Source organism: Paralichthys olivaceus, chromosome 17, assembly GCF_024713975.1.
Source record: "Paralichthys olivaceus isolate ysfri-2021 chromosome 17, ASM2471397v2, whole genome shotgun sequence".
Classification (NCBI taxonomy): domain Eukaryota; kingdom Metazoa; phylum Chordata; class Actinopteri; order Pleuronectiformes; family Paralichthyidae; genus Paralichthys; species Paralichthys olivaceus.
In genome coordinates, this window is record NC_091109.1 from 5,761,248 (window position 1) to 5,786,865 (window position 25,618).

Consider the following 25,618-nt stretch of genomic DNA (forward strand, 5'->3'; position numbering starts at 1 on the left):
GGCTGTGGAGGAACTCCGATGAACACAGGCTCAATCCAGTGCCTCCAACGAAGCCTCTCCACCCATATGTTTATGATAAGATGAGCTTGACATGTTCGGGCTTTTATTTCCTTTTCCACAGAGACTGTGATTTGACCTTCAGCAACATGCGATTTGTCGATATTGGAATTTTAAAAGAATGACATGAATTACAAGTCTAATGAAAAGCTATGGAACTTTATATTTTCTCTATGAAAAAACATTTTATCATGGGATACTACTTACATTCCTTCGTGTACCTCAGAGTACACACTGTAAAACTAAGACTATGGTTCAAGACCTAAAATCTGCCAATAATTGGTTCTTTGTGGGAAAAGCCCATGTATATTTAACAAGCCCCAGACCCTGATTAAATGTCAGTGTTGTTCAGGTACTACATTTGTAATCTCTTTAAGAAAGCCTTCAAATTTCATATGTCGACTTCTTGTTTATGTGACTGTCACCGTGTCCAAATCCAACTCTCCTTGAGCAGGTATAGAGGCGGTTTATGGTGAATTCAGTGAGCTAGTGTCATTATTGAAAGGCAGCATCATCCAGGAATCGGGGACAACAGCTTATTGAGGAAAAAGATAATGATGCCTGTGGTTGTCCACATGCAAAGACCCTCTGTGCACGAGGACATCTTGTTCCTGGTCATGATATATGATGTGTTCGGGGTAGGTGTGGGCCTCCGTGAATGATGAGAGACAGTGTAGCATCCTGTTGTATTGAAAATCTTGTTAGCTGTGGAGCAGTGATTCAGGAAGATTGCACAGGCTTCGTTTAGTCACGGTAACAATGTTCGAGCTGGAAAACAGCATTTAAAGGTCAAAGTGCTGTCACCATCTATGTGATGTAACTGGATAATATAACATAATCAACTGACATGTTTCTTCATTAGAACTTTTTATTCATGATGCTGTTTGATTTACCTTCTGTGCTATGGATCATTTTAATGAGGAGGCGATGTTTAATGTCTTTATCCTTCTTTAAGCACTCTCACGGATATTCAAATATTCTCGCAGACTTTATATGCAAGCCTTTGATTCTGTCAATGTTCATAAAAAATAGTTTGTTTAGGAAGAAATGAAACTTCACTTCCTCCAAATCCTCATCACCATAAATTCCACAATAATCAAAACCCATTCCTTACAAAAGAAAAGATACATGGATTTGTTTAGGACAAGTGACTTGAAATCCCTGAGTAAAGAATTTACATTAGTGCATAATTAGTTCATTAGTTCAATAGCACGGTTTATTGGATGTGGGGATAGGAGAGAATGATTATGATAAATGTTCCATATCGTTTAGGCTATTTAGTTTAAACAAAATGAGTTGTCCGTAAACAGCAGCTAATGGTTATAATTGCAATAAAGTAATGTGCAAACTACCATAACTCAGTAAGTGACATGTCCAAATCCACACTGCATCTGATTCGTGGCAGCTTTTTAGCATGTAGCGTGTTTGCACTTGGAAACTGAGAAAATAAAACTGGTATGAACGCAGACTAAACAAAGTTAAGTTTTAAGTGTGCTGTGTATCTGCATTACTCTCCTTCAGTGCGCGGAGGAACCTTGGGAGGCCCCAGGGCTGCGATATATTAAATAAATCAAATTTAATACATTTAATCAACAAATTAATTTTGAGTGGTGTTGAAACCCCAAAGCTCCAAAACATCTTCGGAAAAAAATTCATTTTCAGAAAACACATGTCAATGTCTAATTGTGAAGTGAAATATGCAGTGAAAATCCAAAGTTGTATTTTGACTGACGGCTATTTTTTTAATGTATGTAGTCCTGTTAGTTTTCAGGGGAAGAGTATGTTTACATCATCATTTCATCGCTCATGTCTAACCAGTCCTCAAAATCAAAGAATCCACTTCCTCATCTTACCTCAGTGGTATTAATGTCTTCTTGCTCCATCCTCCTCCATTCTCATCCCCGTGTCAACATATTGATCAAAGGCCTAAGAAAGACAGGACCTCGGCTCACACCGGAACATTCACCCCTGACGGCCGACCTCATCTTGAAGATGATGAGGCTTGTTGTGACATAATGAGGACGTCCACACCTCGACTCCGTTCGGCCCCATGCAGTGGCCTTTCTTATGAGAAATGGTCTGTATTTATATATCTAGTCCAGATGACCACAGAGCACCTTACAGGTGTAGGTTGACTTTACTGCCAACCTTATGATTAGTTGATGACCGGCACCATTATTAATTGGCAGTGATAATCCAAAGCCACAGTGTGACTGACAACTAATTTTACACATGCGTCTAGTTTGTTGGAAACTAACTTCTATGATGATGAATGTGTGGTATATACGGTGTAAAATTAGTATGTAGTGTTCCGCTCGTTTTGGTCACCACCTTCTGTTATGAATAAACCTTTTTTATTTTAATACATATTTTGTTAAACCTGTCTTCCACTGCGTACATCATTAATTGAGCACCACTTATTATCAGGTGAGGCCAGACTGATCTAAATTCAGCTCCTAATGAACACCTCTCGTCTTTGAAATAAAAACTGGCCTCTTCCTACACATTGATGCGCTTTTTTATTGTTTCACCATGTTGTAACACATTCTGCATGTCAACTGATTCTCATATGAATTATGAAAAAAAACATCACATTCCGTCCACAGGATTTAATCAATACATACCACATATACGCTTCCACGTTTTACTCTCCAGATACCACCGCAGCTTTTGTCGTCTTAAAAGGGATGAGTTTTGTATTGGTCGTAACATGGATGGATGGACTCTGTTCTTTCTATAAAGCACAACAGAGTACTAGCAAACAGCTCCCATTGTCAGTGTGAACCAACAGGTTTCATGTGGATGTGTATCATAGATAAATGTGTTAAATGTAATAATCTACAGGAAAATCTTTCATTACTCTATTTACATTTGTAAAGTGACAGGAATTCCCTCAGAGGATTTACAGAAATGTTTGGCAAGGTTTCAATAGTTTGACTTCCAGATCTGCCAAAGATTGTTGTTATCTATCTCAATTATTGTGCATGTTTTGCAGAAAGCACACTCGTTTTACAATTTATTTTTTTTTAAACCTGCATGCATGAAGATAAAAAGCACAATATGGTCTCTAATTTTTGTCTCATCTGCCCAGAAAACAAACTGTGGACAAAATATTGAGCTATGAGTGGGTTTCCATTAGCAATAAAACATATACAGGCTTCTTGGCGGTGGTTGGTGATAGTCTATTTCCAGTTACAGGGGCAAGAAATGTAACCTTATTAAATCCTGTGTTATATCCCTTCCAAATCATCTATAAAATTACCATAACCAGAATCCACACCTACACCTGTAAAAATAGTCTTATTGCCTCTGCAGTGAATGTGTGTGTGTGTGTGCATGTGTTTGCGTTTTTGTCAACCACCCCAGCTTGTTCTGCTGAGACCCACTTTTTGCCATTCTAATGAATGTTGTTAAACTGGTTAGGGTTCTGGGTCCAGGGTGCTTCCTCTCCGGCTCCGCTGTGCCTGAATCTAATGTGGAAGACGGATGATGCATTGGAACCATCACATCAAGGAGTTGTTCATATGAGCCTGGGTTTGCCTGCGAGGTTCCACGTTGCCTACAGTCTGTGTGCGATGGGTGGGTGGGTGGATGGGTGTGGGCTGCTGCGGGGTGGGCTTGGACGTGGTTTGTTTTCTTTTGGGAATTGCGTGTTTCAGCAGTATGGATATTGCAGGCTGTGGCAGAAGGAATAAACAGACTTTGTCTCTGCCTCCCCTCCCATTTCCCACACCTCACTCCTCTTTCTTCAGGGATGGGCCTGTTCACAAAGGCGGTTCTGTGACGGATGTTTGTCTGTGTTATGCGTCTATTTATTTGTTCGGCAAACAAATGCATAATTAATGAGCCACCGCCACATGTTGTCCTTTCGGCGTGTTCTCCGTTCGCATCAGTGTCTTTTCCATTCAAGTGCAAATTAGCTGTGTCTGCACCACCTTAACCGTTAAACGTCTCAGGTGAAATCTGATATTTGACCCATGTTTATGATGTCTTCTTATGATTCAGAATAGAAAAGAGACAAATCAAGTGAGTGTGAAAATGCTTTCTCCTCCATAGAAGAGGGCACAGGTGGTTTTATGTCTAGTTACGTCTCAGTGCCTCGCCGACAAAATGCCGCCATTACCACGGCCCATGAAATTAGCAGGGCTCATTTGTGAGGGAACCTATGGAAAAAGGGTTTTATAAAACAATACTAAGAGGTATGGGCCATTAAAATTGGAATAAATCCTGACGTTCAGTGTGCGTTTTCCTTTTAACCTGCAGCCACATTAGATATTAGACTGAGTGGGCCCCTAAGCGTCATTTCAGACCCAAAAGGAACTGCCTGTAGGTTTGCCTGGGAACAGCTTGAATAAAAATAATGCTGTGAAAGGCTTATTCACACTCACAATCACACTTAAGGCAATTTCAGCCATAACAGGAGCTAGGACTGGGAGAAAATGAGTCTATGGCAAAAGACACCTTTTCTGAGGGTTTTTTTCCTCCTCTCATGCATACCAATGTATTTCTATCGAAAGGAAAAAGAAAAGTTGGAAATCTTGTCAGGGTCTCTCTCCTTTGGCAGCATTTCTTTAGAAAAATGCAATGTGTTTCCACACACTGATATCCAATGGGAGAGAACCAGAAGAAGGAGCTATAGAAATTCAGAAACAGAACATTTTGCATCAAACTTGGCTTCATTAGTCAAACTGACAACCCAGTCACATGGGCATTTAGAGATAATTACTTGTTGAATCTCTGGTTGATATCTTAAGCACTCGCTCAGCCTCTTGTTAGTCTGTAATGCTGCTCTCAGAGGAAGTAAGTGAACCAAAGCACTCAACTTTTCTGCTCTTAAACCACGAGTTAGGATTTAAGATGGGTCGGGATGTTATTTCAATCTGGACTCACAGCTTTTCAGTTTCAGTTTTTTTCGGGCCTCTGAGTGAAAACGTAAACGTTGGATCTAAAGACGCTTCTCACTGTGACAGAAACGTTTCCTGTTGAGGTCAAAGGCATCAACAGTGTGAGCTATGGAGACTCTGCAAAGATTAAACTCCACAAAAAGAGTTTCAAAGTAAAAGCGACAGTTTACTTTAAAATATGCAGCATGTAAAACTAAAATCTGTGATTGTGTCTCATGCACCCTGCACTGAATTGTACTATAAAATGATATTGAAGCTAAAATCATGCGCATACGAACTAGGTTATGACACAAAATGGTGCATTATGTCAGGGATGGATTCACATGCACATTGGTTTGTGCCAGCAGCAAGTTTATGAATGACCTATTTCACAACTCTTTTCCCATGGACAGACTTTGTCTCTAGAATTAAAGATACAAACAAACTGTCGGAGGGCGACATTCATCTTTTTTGCACAAACTCAACTCAAACTCACACACAAACGGAGGCGCAATGACACTACCTACTGAAGTAAAATGAAACAAATTACCCACCGGAGATATGTGTGAGTGATGTAATTACATGTTTAGACACGACAAGAGGCAGTGGAATGAACGTCAAAATGTCTTGATGACAGCTTTCAACTCAACACTAGACGACATTCATTCCCGTCGCTGAAATGGTTTTTGTGTTTTTTTGCTACAGCAAGATTTGATTGTGTTTTCAAAAAGGAGCTGCATTGTTCAAGGCTGAAAGAGCAGGAATTTAACTGTTTGTGGGTGTGTGTGTGTGTGTGTGTGCGTGTGTGCGTGCGTGCGTGCGTGCGTGCGCAAACATGTACATAATGGTTAAATGTGCACCGCTTGTTTGAGCCTGGGTGGGTGTTTACACACTTAAACAACCTCATTAATGAAAAGCTGACATTCTCCACGAGTGTCTGGAACCAAAGATGACATTCGCCTGATGAGTCCATTACATAATTTAGATTCCAATGCATAGAGCGAGGGGCCCCGCGGTGCAGCCAGCCTGTGATCTCAGTGCAAGTGCTGTGTCCTAGAATCACACAAACCAAAGAAGCCACCCTCACATGAATGTGTATCATGAGGACAAACGGTGATCTTTAAAGGAACCATGCAAGAGCAAATATTGCCCGGTCATAAAAGCCAGAAGGCCGCATGAGTTCAGGGCTTTTTAATGTCGACTTAAAGTTTTGCATTTAACTACGTGTGGCCTGTAAAGCACAGTTAAATGCCTTCTGTGCTTCCGTAAAAATGGCACCTATGTTTGAACGCATTTTAGTGGCCGCACAAATCGTACACTTACACTCTCTGATTATGAGGCCACTGCCATAAACAGAAACAAACCCCAGTTAGTAAAAGTTGCAGCCTTATCCCAGCATTTATGGATTGTTTGTGGTGTTTCCTGCCTATTACCAGTCTCCCTAGATTTAAATAATGTAATCATCACATGCATGAAAGTTAAATCCATTCTTTCTTGTAAAGAAGACTTATTTGATGGTATTCAATGAAAAAAAGAGGGTATTTGTTTCCATCTCTCATTTACTCTTGTGCGCTGCCTGTTTTTTTTAGATGACTATCTTAATTATCTAAGGGTGTCATTTGGAAACAGACTTTTCATTACGTTATGGGCACAATTAGCATTTTATAGGCCAATTTAAAACGCTCTCCAAATCACTCTGATTTGCTGGCACTTTCTTCTGCTTTGTGCAGTCCTGTTGCTGGCATCAGCAAGTCCTTTTTTCTCCTTTGTTCTCAGCTGTTGTGTCGTGTTATTCAGAAGATGAAGGTGTACTTTCAAAAAGTCGAGATATTTACATAGGAATAAGGAAGTATTCTAGATGCTCGCGTCTATTAACAGTAAGAAATGTCTAAGCTGCCGTTGGGTCACATTCTTAAACAGTGTTTGTTCCTGATACAAAACAACAGTAGGTAGTGTTTCAACAAGTTAAGATTATGATAAAGTGTTGCAGACTCTGCAGTCTCGTAACTCTGTGTTAAAACAGATGATTCCTCTGAAAAACATCTTTTTGTTCCGATGAAGATCAGATTTGTGACGCTCAACCAATCACAGAGTCATCAACCAGTCTCAAACCTTTTTCAGGTATGGTCTTCTTATATTAAGATTCAAAGCCATTTAAAAAGCATCTCACACAGCACTTCAACATTTGTTATAGTTTGTTTTTAAGCTAACATTTTTTTATCCCCGTCGTTACATATTGCCATTTCACAGATAGAAACTAGGTTTTGTTTCTGCCAGTGATTACTGTCTATTTCTCCTTTTCCAAACAACCCCTCCACATCTACATGTTTTGTAAATGGCTCAAAGATGTGCCACCACAACAAAGTGTATAATTCAGCCCATTTAACTGAAAACAGGTCGGGTAAGAATCATCCACAGCTGAAGCACAACTCAACACATGTTTTGCCCTTTATCCCGACAGTCTCACATCAGCTAGATCAATGAAGTTGACCTGCAAAATTAAAGTCTCGCTGCAGCTCACAACTGCCACAATTAATCAAAAACATGGAAAAACCTTTTTCCGACATTGAGCACCAGCTCTTTCTGCTTTCACTAAGTCCACATCTCAACAGCTCCAAACACTGCAGCTTACACAGAAGGGATATTAACATGGGATGGAGGCTTTACACCTGAATTCACCTCATCAGTGTGCATCAACAGTAGAACCTAAGTTTCCTAAGTATTTTGAACATTTGTTGAATGTTTCAGAAACATATTTTAGTCATTGAAATACATATAGGCTTTAAAATTCTTAAACTAGGTTGTTGAATATATAATCAGTGATACATTTCTCTAAATGTAGAGGAAAACTGATATCAAAACTGATATTTAAAAAAAAAGCTAAATGTTTGCATGAGTGACCTCTTAGCTTTGATTGAATGGAATCTCCTGAATCATTATTCAGACGTGGCTTTGATTTTAGTTTGAGGGGGAGGGGGTATATGTACTTTGTGTGTGTGTGTGTGTGTGTGTGTGTGTGCGTGTGCACGCGATCGAGCGAGCGAGAGGGGGGGGTGATTGATTCTCAAACAAGATGGCATCCAACAACGTGACAATTCCCAAAGTTACACCACAGGGCGGGGTTAAACTACAGAATAGACGAGTTTTTTTTCATATGATCATATTAGCATTAAACATATGTGATAAAATCCTTGTTTATATTAACTTGTATTCGGTGTTAAGTAAATGTGTTTCCAGCCTCTGTCGTGCCATGCGTAAAAGCGCACCATAGCCATGCCGTGCTGTATATTGAAGCTCAGTATATCCATTCCAGCTAATGTATTCTATTTGGTAATCAGCCACAAAGAGAAGGACGAGTTCATAACAATGTTAAAGTAGCTCCCTGTGTCTCTGTGCTGCCTCTCCTTTTAGAAAAAGTGGTGCTGCCTGATGGAACAGAAGGTTTCAGCACCTCGGACAGCGTCTGTTTGCTCGTTGAGGCCGCAGCTTCTCCTCAGTCGTGTGCGTAAAAAGTGATACATGCGCTCAGCCTATACAATACAATATCTTTTATTAAGCGGGACATAGGGATTCTTCTATTATTTCCACAATGTACATTTGGTGAGCAACGTCACTGAACATTAAATCAGTCAAAGCTACGCAGATTCCGAAATGTAGAACACACAATAATGTGAATATGTACTTTATAAATTATGTCATTATTATTTTTTCTCTCTCTCTTAATAAAAGGGCTCTGAATCGTCTCCAGTGGCGGGAATATGTCGCCTTTTTTTCTCTTTTAATAAACTCGTCGGCGGCCTACATTTGGCTTATTTTCAATATGTTCGGCATCCAAACGCAACACCATTGACAGCACAAAAACATAAAAAAAAGAAAAAAAACTTCTCCGTTCGTGCAAAAAAATGCTTTGGGTGTGAAAGCACTTCTTCTATGGGTGTCGATAATTCCATAAACTTCACTTGGACGGAAACCATAATATTCTGTAAGGCTATACAAACATAAAATAGAGCATAACACACTCTGCCTGTCCAGGACTTCAGTTCTTCCACTCCTCGTCTTCTCCAGTGTCCATGTTGCCTGCAGGTTCACCCGTTTGTCTGTTGGCAAAGTTTGTTTTCCCAAGCAAGAAAAAAAATCCACAAACCCGACAAGCAAAACGCCACTGGCCGATCGATACGTTTTATCATCCAGATTGCGTAAAAGTTGACAGATGGATTTGGATATATGAAACTCCAAGGAAACGTTCATATTAGACTAGATAGTGGACGAGTGTAGGTATACAGATATTCGTCGGCTTCCTTGGCTGACAGTTATTTAAGTTAAAAATAAATGGCATGTTTTTTTTTCGTTTCGTTTTTTTTTGTTCTGTTCCTCAAACCCTTTAAGCAGAGTCCCGGGCGACGTGGATCATCGCAGATTAGATTATAGAGGAAAGACTAGAAAGCCTGAGAAGGTGGAGTATTTCCATCCGCCCATGAGGGTGCCCCGTTCCAGCTTCAGATAGACCCGGTCCTCCCGCTCGACCATCAGCAGTACTCCGTTGCTGGCCGCCTCTCTCGTAACGTCCTGGTCCCCGGCGAAAGCTGATATAACCGGATAATCGTTCTGCATCAGGTTCACCTGCAGGGAAGTGGAGACTCACATTCAGTTTGGCTGTAAAATGTTTAAAAATCATGTATGTGCACCAACGTCTCTGCTGATCGCTCACCTGTATGGTTTGTCTGTTGTACACCTTCACCACGTGAAAGCTGAAACTATATATCCCCCTCCTTGGAGCCTGGAAAACACTCGCTTTGAGATCGAAATGGTTGCCGATGTTCACTAAAACCTGTGACCAAAAAAGGATGCACAATAAGACAGCGCTCTGTTTTTCTCCCATGTTCATGCTTCAGCAGCTGCAACTGTGTGTTTGTCTCTGACACGCACATTGACTGCAAACACATCCTGGTTCTGGTATATGCCAAATGTTTTAGGCAGCACTATAGTCGCACTTTGGGATGGGGCTCCAAATTGAATGCGTAAAACGTGCAGGCCGCTGCCCCTCACATGCAGCCGTGAAAACTTATCAGAACTGCCCCATGGATCACAAACCACACAGTACACACGTCGATTCAACCAAGGCCTATTACGCATTTGTGATAAATGATCCTGCATAGATGATGATTCGTTTTGACAGCGTATCTCCAAATCGCGCGTTACGCAGCGCATTCAATGAAACGAAAATAGCACCTTCTTGTTTAGGCTGGATATAGTCAGGGGTGAGATCACGCAGAATGATAAGAAATCAATGAATCATGACCTTAATCAAGTAGTGTACGCCCACGGCAAATAGATAGAATGTAAGTTGATGAGAATATGAGAAAAACAATAAGAAGTAAACAGGGAGATTAGATATCGAGCCAAAGCTGATATTACACTATTGTTGGTCTAAATTCAGTGGACCTCTGACCTGGTCAAAATAGATCGTCATTGACGTGTTGCTCATCTCTGACGGCTCATGGTTGGTTCCACGCACGGCGGAAAAGGCCACCTTGGCCCCAGCGGATCGGACCGATATGCCGAGCGAGGAGGTAACCCCTCCGTCCGAAGAAGGGTTCGAGTCGCACACCACCAGACACTTCCCTTCGAGCACGATGGGCTCCGTGTCGTTCTGGCCGAGGCAGAAAGCCACGCCGCATCCCAAGAGGAGGGTCAGTGCCAGCATGGCACAGGGTCCCGGGCAGCGCGCTGGCACCATGGTCAGATCGCTGATCCCGTGCACGCTGATGGCAGCCCCTTGGAGGTTTGTCAGTGTTCGATCACCTGGTCCAGACTTACTCCCTTCTCCGCTCGCTTTTCCTCTATCTGTGATGCCCCTTACTCTCTCAAACACCCTCTGACACAAACGCACTCAGACTCTCTCCGGCTGCGACTCCCCTCCCTCCTGTGCGTCTTAGTTGATTTTGGGAGAGTATTCAGACAACTGCTGTTGTAAATCCTGTTGATAAGAAGGTGAGAATGAGAGTTTTACTGCCTGATAGCAATAAGAGGATTGTTTATAGTGTAGTTGTTAAACTTATCTATATTATGTGTGCGTAAAATGTCTTTCGTGCGTAAAAATGAACCAAAATTCTCAAATTTGAACAGTGACGATCTACATACATCGATATTGATTTTCTGTTTGCTTTATTATAAACAAATCCACATATATATGCTACTGCAGAGTTTTTCCTGAGAGAACTGTGCGCAGCAGCACTTTATAACAATCTCTAATGCAAAATAAGAAGAGACGATACATGAAATGATATCCCCTCCTCACATCCTCACTGTTATACTTATATGTACGATGAAACGAGCACTTTGCGCGTATTTCTGCTGAGGAAAGGTAAATCACGACCTACCTGTGCTGTCCATCCCGCTGCTACACGCTCTCTGTCTCTTGCAGACTGTGAACTGAGCGCTCAGATCGCTGGTGCGAAAAGAAAAAAAAAGCAAAAAGTCTGTGGGCTCCGTTTCGAGGGACAACTCACGCCCATCCTTTGTGTGTAGCCACTGCAACGAGACTCCTCGGGAAGTGTCCCGCAATTAAGAGCACACGCGTGGATTAATGGGAATGTTTACATATTAATCAGTTCAGTGTTGTTTGCTCGGGGGCCCGCGGGAAGGCAGAGATCATTTCCCCTCAACGTCTGTCATTTATATGCGCCGGGTTTCTCATGTCTCCTCCTGATTAATGTGAAATGAAAGGGGCTCTAGCGGATAACCTTGCTGTTGCATGGTACATCCGGCATGCATGTATATGTTTCTAATTCCGGATTTAAACGCGCATTTTTGAGTCCAGCAAAGATACTTGTGCGCCATCCAGTGGTGCATTTTAATCGTGCAGATACTTCTCAGAGGTACAGTATAGACATAGAAGCAAAGACGTGATGATAAATATGTGGCTATATGGTATATCTTATTGAGACTATAATGGTGTATCAGTAAATCATTCCACATGCACATGGTTAACAAACGAACCATAAGCAAAATGAAATAAGGCTACTCTTTAGAAAATGCTCACCTCTCAGTGAATTACCTGCACTTCACTGTAGCACCTTTTAGTCTTTCTTTTCAGTTCTTGACATGTCATCAACCTTTACAGAGCCGTGTGTCGAGACCCCCTTTCGGTGATACACACCTCTAAAGGGTCTGAGAGTGGGTTAGACCTTTTAATGAGCTGTCATTTTTCTACTTAAAGATATGCTAACTGTCTACATTATGCATGGCACTCACACTCTCAGGGAAAGGCACTGTACAGACTGTCTTCAACGTCGTGCGGCTCAAATAAATAGCAGGAGGAAAAGAAATGATTTCTTTGAACATAATTCATCAGGGCTGGAGGTTGAATCTTGAGTGCAAGCAAATAGATGGGAGGAGAGGACACAACCAAACATCACCGTGAATAAGCATTTCAAACACTGACGCAAATATGGTTACATTTCTACCAGCTGCTTCTATGAACATATTTGTTAAAATGGGCCTCATTGACTTTCAGTTGCAAGAAAACACAAAATTTCAGACTTAATCACGTTGATCCTTCCCCTCTCCGCCAGCCCCCTGCACATGGCTCTGTCACAGCTAACTGACAACCCATGCGGAAGAGTGACATCAGGTATCCGAGAGCCACAACTGACCCCAGGCCTTTAGAAGGACACATTGCTACAGAAAATGTCAAGTAAGGGAGGGGCATGCAAGGCAAAGGGACATGGCCTACATGGCATTACCATTCCAGCGGCTGCCGTTGCCCTAGTAGGGACTTCCCTTCCATCAGGGAAGCTGATCAGCTCGCCGCTAGACTGGCATCACTGTTATGGTGATGCTCCCTGACAGCTAGCAGAGCCTACTGGCTTCCAGGAACGGGGAGGTCGATTATGTGTTGGGTCCTAAAGCGAACCATCTGCTGTTGCAAGGAAGAATAGATGTGGTTGTTTTTCTGTACATAATACAAAAAGAGAAACATTCATATCAGCACCACCCTCCTCACTTAGATTCTGCTTAATATGCGAGTAGTTTTTGATGATCTTTCTCTGTCTGTTAATATTATTTCTAATATTTGCCCTAAATCAGCATCATCACATGCTTCATAAGGTCTACTACTATAGTACTCTATACTGACTTTAAAATAAATATATCTCTCTCCATCTGTCTGTGTGCACCTATAAGAGTCTGTATCTTCACATCTGAAATGAGGTCAGAGTCTCAACCAAGTTCATTTGTAACCTCTCTCTTTCTCTCTCTCTCGCTTTCTCTGTCTCTCTCTCTCTCTCTATCTGTCTCTCTCTCTCGGTGCAGCCCTAAGGGAAACCTCTGGGAGCGGGGGGTGTTATGTTTTTCTTGTCTGACATCAGTAAGATGTGACCTCTGTCTTAGCATCTGTGAGGAGACAAACAACATCGATATTGTCTCGTCCTCCCCCTGCTTGCACTGTAATAAAGCCCAGATGAGGAATTACACGACTCACTCCTTATAGCAGACTGTATTGTGGACGTACACAAGCTTATATGGTTATTACAGTGTGTGTGTGAGTGTGTGTGTGTGTGTGTGAGAGAGAGAGAGAGAAAGAGAGTGGAGGACTGTTTAGCCTTAATGGTTTAGGGTCATGGTTAGAGTTTAGGTTCAGGTTGGGGTTAGGGGCTGGGGAATGCATTACGCCAGTAAGTGTCCTCACAAAGATAGAAATACAAACATTTGCACCTGTGTGTGTGTACGTGTGCGTGCATCTTCACATTGTGGTGACAGACGAAAATCTGTTTATTCAATTTCATTTTGGGACAAAAACCAGGTTTTGTGAAAGTAAGCTGCTTAATTTTAGCATTGAGATTTGAATGAGGTTTAGAGTTGGGCCTGTGAGTGAATTGTTGTGTCACCAGACAGTGAAAGAAAATAATTACAATATGTGTGTCTACAAACTCTGTGGTCTATAAGGTTAATACTGTATCCCCACAATTTGAACAATTCCAGTCATCTGGAATGGAACAAGAATATGTTTTCACCTATAAAGTATTTATTTTTACTTACAAATTGTTGCAGACATATGAAGATTATGTCACGTGTATTAACAATGTGCTTTACAAAAAACCAAAACATAAGATAAAACAAATAGATGGATGGACAGACAGTATCAGTCTACTTCCACTCTTATTTTGAAAGTGCCACCTCTTACCGGAAAATGGGATCGGGTGTCACCATGGTGACAGGACGCGGGCAGTTTAATACATTGGGGTAGTCACGGTGATTCTTTGACGTAAAAAGCCCGCGTTGCTCTCCATCTGTCGTACGGAGTTTACGTCGTATAAGTTTCCGTTAAAGTTTCCGTATGAACGTGTAAAAACTCTTCAGAGCCGTTGATGTACTCTCACATGTCAGCGGGGAAATGGAAGAGAGGACTCAGAGAGGAGCTGACGCCTGTTTACAGAGGTAACTTTATTTATTTCTATTAATTATCAAATCAAATTGATCTGATTCTTAAAAGCCTATGAAACGTGAGAAGTGTCTGTGAAGTGTATTTAAGCCAGTGCAGTGTGGTATCCACTGCTTCTCATTAGAAATGGCCCCGGTTTGCCAGCAGACTGTATTGAACACCATTAAGTGTTTAAGCACATCAGACCAGATATATTGATTTCACAATTTAATAGTAACTAGCACCAACAGTCCCCTCATGAAGCCACATTTAAATTCACTAGATTTTTATTTTGATCCACACCAAATTGTACTCACTCATAACATTATGTTATTTCTGTCCTGTTTTGTGTGAATTACTTTCTTTTCTTTTTCTTTTCATTTCAAGTTTTAAGACTCCTGAGTGAAGGTTGTGGTTTTAAACTCTTCTTTATTATCTTATTTCAAGAATCTGAGGAAACACATTATAATTATATGTATTTATATTTGTTTAACTTTTGTTCTATTCTACTGATGAAAGCTATACTGTGATAACGATTTGTTATTGTTTTATTGCTTTGCCCGACTGTAGTTTTCACATGGATGAGTGCTTCCTGCTCTGGTTGCTTGTCAACATTTTAGTTCTCACTCATAATTTAATTCATCACTTCCTGTACAGTGCGAAGTTTTACCTGAGGAAATGTGTCGGAACTACTGGGCATCAATTACGGAGGGATGTGGCATTCATTTGATTTAAGATTTTGGTTAAATATTGTTTTAAATGAGAACATCTACATGGGTCATTTCCTTCTTGTTTGCAGGATTGTATAATTTGATTAATAAGTAGCTTCTCAGAAGCACGTTGCTCTCACACACGGTGCGTCTGAAGAAATGCAGCTGAGCAACAGGTGTCATGAAAACACTGCTGCCACCTCCTTGTTCTGATCTCTAATTACCTTTTTTTCCCTCGTAGACTGCCATCTGAAATACTGATTAAGATTCTGTCGTACTTGGACGCCGCTTCTCTTTTCAGCATCAGCTACGCCAATAAGCTCATCTACCAGCTTACCAACGATAAGTGAGTACCTGACAAATCTTGTTCTTGCAAAATACAAATGAGCAGGTTTATGTAATTCAACAGTCAGTAAAGACAGTTTTCTTATAATGCAATGAGTGAGAAAACCTCAATATCAGAATTCCAATTTTGTCTGAATATCTGATGTCAGTTTGCTATAATTGAAGACAAAACAAATATTCACATTTGATTGGCTGAAACCACCTAATTCTTGGTATTTTTGTTGAGCCTTTCAATGATTATCAAATATGTTGTCTCTATAATAATCTCTCATCGTTGTCTCAAGTTACACCTCTTGTCTATTTTTGGTCTGAGTCTGAATGTTTCAACTTGTTGCAAGGTGACAGTGCGTATCATTTGTGTCTTAACTGCCATGTGTTATTCTCTCTCACCTATCTGCCTTCCAATGCAGTGCCCTGTGTAGGAAGATATACATATCAGAGTTTGGCAGGAATAAAAAGGGGAAATCTACGTGCATGAATGAGCTGCTGCTGCTGAAGACGGCCGCAGTGGGGCTGCAGGATCATGCCGCCGGCTACTGGAAGCGGCAGTTATTGAAGGCGGTAGCCACATGTGACATAAAGAAGTTGAAGAGAGACCTCAGACACATGAACCTCTTCACTGGGCTGCCCTATCAAACAGAACAGGTTCTCAGGTAAGAGACGGAACGATGGAAATCCCCCTTATGAGAACCACTTAGATGAAGGACCTGAGGTATATGATTTGCTTAATGTACCAGATACATGAATTCACTGGCCAGAAACTTGAGTAATCTGACAAGTGCTGCTTGTCGCTTATACCATGTGTTTGAACATCTTATAGCTACTGAGGTGGGAAAAAGGCTCTCATTATTTCGGTGGGAATCCTCGGGTCAGAGAGTTTTATATTTTACAGCTTGCTGCTTCAGTTAAATGGAAGCGTCTTGGTCATCGTGTGTGCAACATACTTGCTCTCTGTTTGCGTCGTCTTCCTGTTTTACAATTAAAGGCTGCTTGGTGAGGTATCATGGGAACCCCACACTGTTTTTGGTTTGCAAACAGCGAAACTTTGGAGATCCCTCCCTGTCAAGACAGTTCAAGGGTAGAGACGAGAGGATAGTCGAATCCGCTGGCAATCCAAACAAAGCGGGGTTTGTTTTTCATATTGCACCTAATAACAGTTTCTTATTAAAGGTGAGAAAGGAGGTCTCTGTCTAAATGTGATGCCTGCTCAGGGGGATGCCGGCGCACAGGGGAACGCTCCCTCACTGCCTCCACCGCAGAAAACGATGCTGTGTTTTTATAACCTCTGATTAGAGGCTGTGCAGCACTCAATTTTGAGTTCTGTGGCAGTCACTGTGGTACAGAGGGGAAACAGAAATAATTGTGTTCCTTGCAGAGGCTGTCTGAGTTGTTGAAACAAATTACTTAGACCCCAACCCCTCTTCCACAACACACACATGCACGCTAGCACCACTTCCTCCTTCCTCCCACAAACTCAGACAATTCCCTGTGGGGGTTTGTCTGTTAGAAACACTGAGGAGCATGCAATTTACCTTGGTAATAATCATTTCACAAGACATCACACATACAGACAATGCAGAGTGAAATCCCCCGGGTCATCCGGGGCCTCCTGGGCTGCTCCAGTTTTTGGCTTTGTTTCTCCACTTAATTGATATTAGATGGTGTCTCAGCAAGACACTGGCTGCATCACAGTGGGGGCAGCCCTGAATCACAGTTTAGACAGAATTGGATCAAGAGCTTTATCACAGCAGCCGCGGTTTCATTTCATTCGTCGCATATCATTTCATTTGCGAGAACAGTTTAACTGCGCACATACTACTCTCTGCATCTGTCAAAAGGAATGTAACAGCCATTAAAGTCATAGTTTGCAAGATTTAAAGAGCGAGGAGCAGCTTTACCCAACACTGCCCAATTATTTGCATTGTATTAACTTCAAATAAATGTATTGACGAAGAACTCGCTGGTCTTCCTGCAGCTATTCCGGAATATTAAGTGAGATATTTCCACTTTACAAAGTAAAGAGCCTGTTAGTCTCAGCTTTGTTTGTGTTTGAACCAGAAGCTAAGCCCCTGGCCGCTGTCACACTATATCCCTACATCCATCCATCTATACCGCTTATCCTTCCAGTGTTGCGAGGGGAGCTGGAGCCAACCCCAGCTGATGTTGCACTGGAGGTAGGAACCTGGAGAAAACCAATGCAAACAGGGAGATCATGCAAACTTCACACAGAAGACCCTGGCCGAACCAAGACCTAAACGGGGAACTTTCTTGCTGTGTGGCATCAGTGCTAAGTTGTCATATCTCATTCCAGAAACTTGCACGTCACCTGGGAACTGACGGCATCTGAGGAGTCAGGGCATGAGGGCACACTTCAGCTCATCTGGTCCCGGTTCTGTGAGACGTCTGTGTGTCTTTGCTGGAGTGGAGGAGACTGCCTGCCCAACTACCAGCACATTTCCACCCTTCAGCTCCACGGTGTCAGGAAGATCACCCACAGCTGCTCCGGCCTAAAGAAGTAAGAGAGGAGGTGTCCATCTCCACTCTCTCTGTTTCTCTCCATCTGTCTGTTTCGACTTGTCTCATTTCTGTGCTTGCTCTGTCAGTCCTGGTGGGAGGTCCCTCATGTCCAAGGTTGACATGCAGGCTTTAACTCAAAGCGCGAAGGTCATCGGTCAGGACAGAATGGTTGAACTGAGGATGCTACAGCCTGGAATCCTCATCGGTACCTGGAAGGTAATTAGTTTACATTCACCCCATTATTTGAATGAATGCACAGGCTTATCCTATAGTAGCTGGAAAAGTAAGACTGGAGTCATTTTTGATCCATCTCATCCTTGTGAACATGATATGTCTTGTGAATGGAATATCTCAGAGATACCTACAGGGAATTTCTTCTAATTTGGTTCAACCATTCACTTGGACTCAAGCATGAACTTATTTTGGTCATCAAATATCACAATGACCTTATATTCTTGTCACTTCAAGGTCACTGAGGCCTCTCTAAATTAGTTTTTTGGCCTCTTGACCATGATATCTCTGTCTGCCTTCAGGGATTTTCTTCATATTTTGACCAGCTGTCACTTTGACTTAAAGATTAACTGATAAGATTTCAGTGATCAACAACTCTAGTTCAATCTCAAAGTGTGGAGAACTGAAGAGGAATTGAAGCGATGGCTCTCTTCACAGGACCAGTGCTCCGTCGCCTTCATCATGTTCACCCTTCACTTCCACAGACTGGCGGAGAGAAGCATCCAGGGATCTTTGTTTCGGTAGGCTGCACATGAACAGGCACCTCTTATTCACATGCTGACGGGGGGTGCAGTGTATCACTATCAGTTGGTTAGGGCTCAAATTCATAGAACGTGATAACCAACAGGATTCATTTGATGCTCGTGGTGTGACCCATCTGTAGAGCACTGCAGGGTGAGATCTGAAGCATGAGCATCAGTGACAGCTGAATATCCCCAGCACGGAAGGATAAAGTAACTGCGCCACATTTTAATATGAAGACGTTTATTCTTATCAGGACGACTCACAGCAGGGATTTTTCAGTCTTTTTGGACACAGTGAAGCAGATGAAAATTGGTCAGGCCACAAGTTAACATTTTTTTAAACTTTCACGAGCCACTGGGCCAAACCCCACAGGGGTCACATTTTATTTTTCCAAATAAAAACAAAGATTAATTGAAGTTATTTGGTCATTCATCTGAGAGCAGAGACTGCATGGTTCCTTAATACCTCCACACCCATGTGAGTCTTGCACTTCAATGTGTGGACATGGCCCCCTCTTCTGGTTTCTTTTGGGAACACAATGCAGTTACACATTATGATTGTGGTCCACAAAGGAAATAAACTTCTGAAATAAACATCCTGATTCATTTTTTTTATGTTCTCTTCACACCACAGTTTGATAGTAATTGACATTTTACAATTTTTCCTCCTGCAGCCCCCATATGGAGCCAACGGTCAGACCTGCTTTTGATGACATAGATCCTGAGTATGGTCTCCATGGTTATCAACTACACATTGTTCTCCACAACACCATATGCAAGCTCATGTCTGGAAGCTTCTCCCAGCTCTTCTGCAATAGAAGTAATCCATTTATACATATATCTGCATATACTGAGTCACACTGTGAAATGATGCAGAGACAATATAAGGTATCTACTGTACTGTGGATATTTAAAAACTGCAGTATCTCTGTTTGGGGCATGTGTGAGTAATGTGAATCATTAACAGGACTTTATGACTGGATAATAATAAGAATCGGTTCGATGTGTCTTGTAATTGTAAAAGTTTTTTCCTTTACTACAAATACTACATATTTAATGTAACACCTCCATAGCTACAAGTCCAGCACTAACAGATCTAACGCCACTTACAGAGTTTATAACTCCACCAGGACTAAACTTTGGACTTATCTCCTTATTTGGACTTTGGTTAAAATTGTATATTTTGATTTATATTTTTATTTGCACTCTCGAGTTCATCATTTCCTGTTTTACTTTGAAGCTTCTTTCCTGTGTCTACCCCTCACCTTACTTCCTGTATTTGTCTGAAGTTTCCTTCATGATTGTCTGCACCTGCTCTGTGTCACAGCTCGTGTTCAATTATTCCTGCCTCCTTTTCTTTTTACATCCCAGGATTTTCCCTGTGAGTTTGTCTCAGTGGTTTGTTCTCATCTCTCATTGTTTTCAAGTGTTTCAGTTTTTTCCCTCTGCAGTTCACTGGTTTGTTTCCTTCTTCTTTCTGTTTTTTTTTTGTGAGCTGGGACATGTGCATAATCTGGTGCAGATCCAAATAAAAATCTGGATCGAGTGTCATTCTAGTTGCAACTTGTTTCTTTTCAAGTGTTTATTAGCTATGGTCTTGCTTATTTTTATTTTATTTATTTGAAGCTTTCATATTTTGTCTCATTTAAGATTAACTAAACCTTACACAAATATATAGGCTTACTGATTGTGTGTCTTTGTCCAGGTCAGATCAGGGACGGACTGATCCAGCTCACTGCCATCAGCGAGACAGACTTGTCTCAGCACACTCCTCTGTCAGGCAGCATCACCCTGCCCTGGAGGTGTGAAGCCCTGCAGGGCTCAGTAGAGGTACTACATCCACACCCTCCCACTGCGTTGCTCCTGGAAAAAAAGGAATGCATGACAGAAGCGTCCCAAGTTAGCTGCTAAACAAAAAGACTTCTCTTCAATAAGAATTATCATTTTATTATGATGTGTGGCAGTTTTGACTCTGTATAATAGATTTTGACATATTATACGACACGTAGTAATGAAATCTCAGCGAAATCACATCAGTTCACATAGAAAATGTGTCTTAAGGCATTTTTAATTTTTCTTGACAGAACTGCTGCATCATGAGTCTGACTCTACTGGATGAATTCAGGAACCCTTTTTGGTGTGTCAGCTCTCCTGTTTCCGTGGAGCTGGAATATCCGTCCAGTGTGTCTTTCGACTATGATGGCGAGCACTTCCTGATCCACCACCTGGACGCAGACGGTCAGGTGAAGATGAAACTTGTCTGGATGAAGAAACAGAAGCAGTTCGTCGTCTTCAGCTTGGTTGTTTATGTGAGTGTTTCCAAAGTCAACGAGCATTTCGGGAGAGATTACTGAACATAAGAGGGTTTCAGTCATTACATCTGGATAATGACTTTAAACCTGGGTGACACACACACACACACACACTCGATTTGATCTTTCCCACTGGATAAATAAGCCAGATTCTAATGCATTCAGAGCTTCCACCAACACTTTGCCATTTTTGTCTTATAGAACAACAATATACAAAGGGTACAATCAAATTGCTGTGTCTTCTATGTTACATATTCTATCGGTGGCACTTTAAGTTTGCTGGTTGTTACGGTTTTGCTTTTTAATCTCATACATCATATAACATTTTAGCAGTTTGAGGGGTTTATTCAAGACTAAAACAAGTTTTGTTCGACCAAGCTCAGTTTTTCTGACTCCCGGATAAACAGCTACAATATTTTGATTGAGCAATATAGATGGAACAATATTTGATGTGGTCTAAAAGTAAAGACGCGCAACACAGAGCTGCAACATTTGATGTCTTTTGTCTTCGTTTTCTATATCTCTCTCTCACCTGTCAACACATTTTTAAATGTTGAAAAATCAAATGTATTTAAATTGAGACATAAAGTAATTTAAACAGCACTAAAATGATCACATTATTTTTTACAAATGTTTAGTTTATCTTTTACTTCTTATCCACACTCCTTTGGTGTATGATGCATAGAATAAAACAGTTCAGCATTTAAACTGTAGAGCCATTATGTTGTTGCTTATAGTCAGTCATATTTACCCTCTCTACCTCCAGTAGAATGAAAACTGAACATGTAATCGATATTTACTGTAAATAGCTGTGCTGTGAAGCGATGCAGGGCATTTTGCCAGACCTTGTACTGTCTTATGACTTCATTATGATATTTAGTGACTCCAGATTAATTTTTACATGTCGTGTAAAGAGCTGTTTTATCACCACTGAAGCAAAACGATCACATGCTTTAAATGTATGAATAGATTGAAAGTTAAAAAAAAAAATATGATTCACACAAATGAAATTTGGTTTCCTCCTGTCACTGCATTTAAACCATAACATCCACATTAACTTAATTAGGTTGTGACACATTATACAATCACTTTTAGATGAAAATTGAGTTTAATGTCCACACCCTGGGCGAGTCTGGCCGCAGCGATAGAATTAGTGTGGGAGCGATTGCTGGAAACAGTTGCCAGGCTGCTGATGGGCCAGCAATAAAATAAGGCAGGGCCTCTAGATAATAGGATTTCACAGGCTTCCCTCTCTTCTCTCAGTGAGGGTCACCTCACCTTGAAAAGATGCTTATTTTTCCAAACACATCCCCAACTGCATTGGCACTGGATCCGACATCATTGGGGGAAGTGAGCCAGAGGGAAAAAAGTGGGGCAACAGTATGTGGGATAAATTGAATTGAGACAAAAACTGTTATGGGGAGAGACAGAGAGACACTGTCTGAATCATAAGGACTCCAAGAGCAGTCGTATCTTCAACAAGACTTTAGCCTGAAGATGGAAAGTCTACACAGATGTAGCCCAGTTGCCCTTACGTGAATAAAAGTTTAGACATATCTGTCGACAGAGAGGATTGTACCAATGAACAGTCAAACCAAGTCCAATAGAAACATCTCCGTATTAAACAATATAGGATGGAGCAGGTGACAAGTCTTTGAAAACACGATTACACAAAAACAACCCAACAGATTTACATGAAACTTCTTGGAAGGACGTGGCATGAGTCAGGGAAACAAAACATTCAATTTTGATAAGAATCCAGATCAGGGACAATTATTTTCAACATTGCGATTGGGTGTTTTGCAAAATTGTTATAATTCATGGATTATAACAATGGCCCTGGGCGATGATCTTAAGGTACATGTTAAAAAAGACGTAACACAATGGATTTCTGCCTTCAGCACTAACCACACAGAGAAATTGTGTACAATGTGTACCGTGTGAAACATTCAGGTTACAAGAGTATTTCGACCCATTTCCATCCCAGTGACCTTCATACTCCTGTTTGCTGTCACATCAACTGTTCTAAAGTGCCGATCCCTCATTCCCATTTTATTAGAAAAATCAGCAGAGGGGGGGATTTCAGGCTCGTAATGGACTCGTATAGAACATAAAGTGCAGTTATCCAGACATCTGAGTCACATTAATGGCTAAACAAGGGATATGGATTTTTTTTAGGGGGCAAGGACCATGGGAGCTTTGTCAGAAAGCGCTGTGTGATTTAACTGTGGTGGTACAGAAATATGAATTTAATGCTCCTGTGGTGGTTTTTATATGAATTGCTAAAATCAAGTTATACAAGCATGCAAATTCAGTTTTTTGAATGCAGTTCAATATACGCAGTTCTCCAGTAGATGGCTCTCTTTAGTAAACGATGAGAGGATCAGTAAACAGCACAGTACTTTTATGATTTCATCCATTCTTACAATCTGTTCGAAGGCAATTGCAGAGAAAATCTATGTCAGCACATCATGACATTATGTCTCTTCTGTGGATTATTCAGGGAAATTGTCGTCTCTCTCGTGTTGCTTTTGTTTCACTTTGCAAAGTAATTACACGTTAATCAGAACTTAAATAATGATTGAGAAAGAATGGGTACATTTAGTGACATAAAGCTTCATTAAACTCATTTTTCTTAGTTTCCTCACAGGCTAATCTTGGAAGTAAATTGCTTCCATTTTTAGCCTTTAATTCTCTCCCTTGTGAGTGACCAGCTGGGTCCGCAAACTATTCAGCCTCAGGAACCAATGACACTGTCTCTATTCCGTCCTCTCATTGGAGGAAATCGCCTATTGAGGTACACAAGGAGGAGGCTAAAATTCTTCTGTGTATGTATTTGTGTCTGAGAGCACGGCAATCAATTTACAACATCCGTCTTAAATAAAACTGCTGTCTTAAAATAATATCAAGTCAATTTACATTTCCCCAAAGCCAGAGATAATCATATCTTTGCTCAGCACTGATGAGCGCAAAAGCCTTTTCTGTCCTCTCACATTCTGCAGTTATTACTCAGTTTGGTGAGAGTGAGGCCAAAAGAGTTAATTATGCTTGTAATTATCAGAAAAACATCAACCTCAACAGCTCATAAGGCGAATGCCCAAAAATCAACCATTAGAGGCGACATAATTGAGCGAGAAGCATTTTTGTTGGTGCCACAAAATACCAGATGGTCATGTGATTATAACACAGGGAGTGAACTCTGCAGCCATTGACCAGCAGTCACCTTCCACATGTCTCCCTCTCTTCTGATCACTCCAGAGGATAGAGGAGCAGAGCCTCAAGGGGGGACAGTGTTATAAAAGATCCCTGGTTTATTCTCCCCCCTTTTAAAATGGTGCGTCAAGAGCAAACGGGTGCGGAGAAATCCATTTATATCAGAGCTGCTGTCTGTCCTCTGGCTTCAAGAGCTCAACGAGCAGCAGTATAACAGGAAAAAGTGCCTTCTCCCGCTGCGCGGTGCAGGGTTGCATCAGTCTGCAACCAGCGTATACAGCAGATGTGATGTTACTGCATATTTCTGGAGTTCAGGTGCAGAATGATGCACTTCTCCTTCAAGGAGAGGTGTTGATGAATGGTAGAAAGTCGAAATACCCTAAATACAACTCTTCTTCATTACATTCTAATTCTAATTACATACAAGCTTAACTGAGTCATGCTATATACTGGTAATTCATACTTCCACTTCATTATTTTTCATTGGGAAATAGTACACATTTAACTTTACCTATTTATCTGACAGCCTTATAATATTCTAAACCTTAGACAGTATTTTAATGGGAAATTTTAATATAGTACTGTTTGTTCATTTATTGTGCCTTGTACCTAATAACTCATGCAATGTAAGAGCACAGCCTGTACTTTCTCCGCTCCTGTCTCTGATATATCTTGCAAACTGAGCTACTACATGTGTACTCCCTTAAAGTGAAACCAAAGCATCTCGATCGCCCCCTGCAGGCTGGCTACGAGGCTCCATCCCCCGCACGCTACTGCGCAGACTCTGGCTCCATCTTGACCTGTCCATGTTTATATATAGTCTTTGGTCAGTTTTTTTACAGCCTAATCTAGCAACAGTTACTATGTAAAATAGTTCAAATGAGCTCAACCTCAATCAGCTTTAACATTAAAATGGTAGACTATTACCACCTTTTCTTAAGAAAGAGATTCGCCATGTTAAGAGAAAGTACACATTTCTGAAGTTAATGGACTCCCTACATCACTACTTACAGAATTTATTTTGAGGCCACTCGCTGTCACATACTTGGCATCCATCCTTGAACAGTGTCTGACTCCCGGGGGTCTAAATTATCTGTAATTTTGGATAACAGGGTGGTGAATGTCCTTTGTGTCAAAAAATAAATTACTCACCACTGGTTCTCTCCTCCCTCTCAATTCCTCGCTCTGTGTGTTTGTGTGTGTGTGCGTCAGAGAGTGAGCATGAGTCAGCACATTATCCAGTATACTGTAGGAGCACTTTCCAGAATTCCACACGGTTCACTAGTTTGTATTACCCTCACAGTAACATCCTGTGGCTGCCTAGTCTCAGAGCAGATGTTTTCGCAGGCAGGTGCAGTCCTAACTCTGTTCCGATGCTGCTGGAGCTCACTGTGGGTTCAGGAAG

The 25,618-nt window shown here is 41.3% G+C and overlaps 2 protein-coding genes across 4 annotated transcripts in view; one reads left to right on the forward strand and one right to left on the reverse strand.

Annotated features, from left to right (window-relative positions):
• Positions 1-8,473: 8,473 nt before the first annotated feature.
• cbln2b (cerebellin 2b precursor) lies at positions 8,474-11,740 on the reverse strand. The gene is made up of 4 exons (XM_020087256.2): positions 11,321-11,740; positions 10,390-10,917; positions 9,649-9,768; positions 8,474-9,560 (listed from the first exon to the last, which is right to left on the reverse strand). The coding sequence occupies exons 2-4, from the start codon at positions 10,675-10,677 to the stop codon at positions 9,363-9,365; spliced, it is 606 nt and encodes a 201-aa protein (XP_019942815.1). The 5' UTR covers positions 10,678-10,917; positions 11,321-11,740; the 3' UTR covers positions 8,474-9,362.
• Positions 11,741-14,135: 2,395 nt separating this feature from the next.
• fbxo15 (F-box protein 15) overlaps positions 14,136-25,618 on the forward strand; it is a 29,702-nt gene continuing 18,219 nt past the window's right edge. The window contains exons 1-9 of one of the 3 annotated variants that reach the window (XM_069513038.1): positions 14,136-14,378; positions 15,313-15,417; positions 15,827-16,069; positions 17,728-17,931; positions 18,020-18,149; positions 18,603-18,685; positions 19,363-19,508; positions 20,394-20,518; positions 20,773-20,997. In XM_069513038.1, the coding sequence (XP_069369139.1) occupies positions 14,335-14,378; positions 15,313-15,417; positions 15,827-16,069; positions 17,728-17,931; positions 18,020-18,149; positions 18,603-18,685; positions 19,363-19,508; positions 20,394-20,518; positions 20,773-20,997 (1,305 nt within the window). In that variant the 5' untranslated portion in view covers positions 14,136-14,334. Of the gene's footprint in view, positions 14,379-15,312; positions 15,418-15,826; positions 16,070-17,727; positions 17,932-18,019; positions 18,150-18,602; positions 18,686-19,362; positions 19,509-20,393; positions 20,519-20,772; positions 21,492-25,618 lie in introns of those variants that run through there. The other 2 variants (XR_011239036.1, XM_069513039.1) reach the window with 2 other exon arrangements.

Excerpts from the sequence above, each read along its gene's own strand:
- cbln2b (XM_020087256.2), bottom strand. The coding sequence starts at position 10,677 with ATGGTGCCAGCGCGCTGCCCGGGACCCTGTGCCATGCTGGCACTGACC. Across the intron at positions 9,769-10,389 it reads TGACGATCTATTTTGACCAG|GTTTTAGTGAACATCGGCAA; the intron begins GTCAGAGGTCCA and ends TTTTGGTCACAG. Across the intron at positions 9,561-9,648 it reads ACAACAGACAAACCATACAG|GTGAACCTGATGCAGAACGA; the intron begins GTGAGCGATCAG and ends ACTTCCCTGCAG.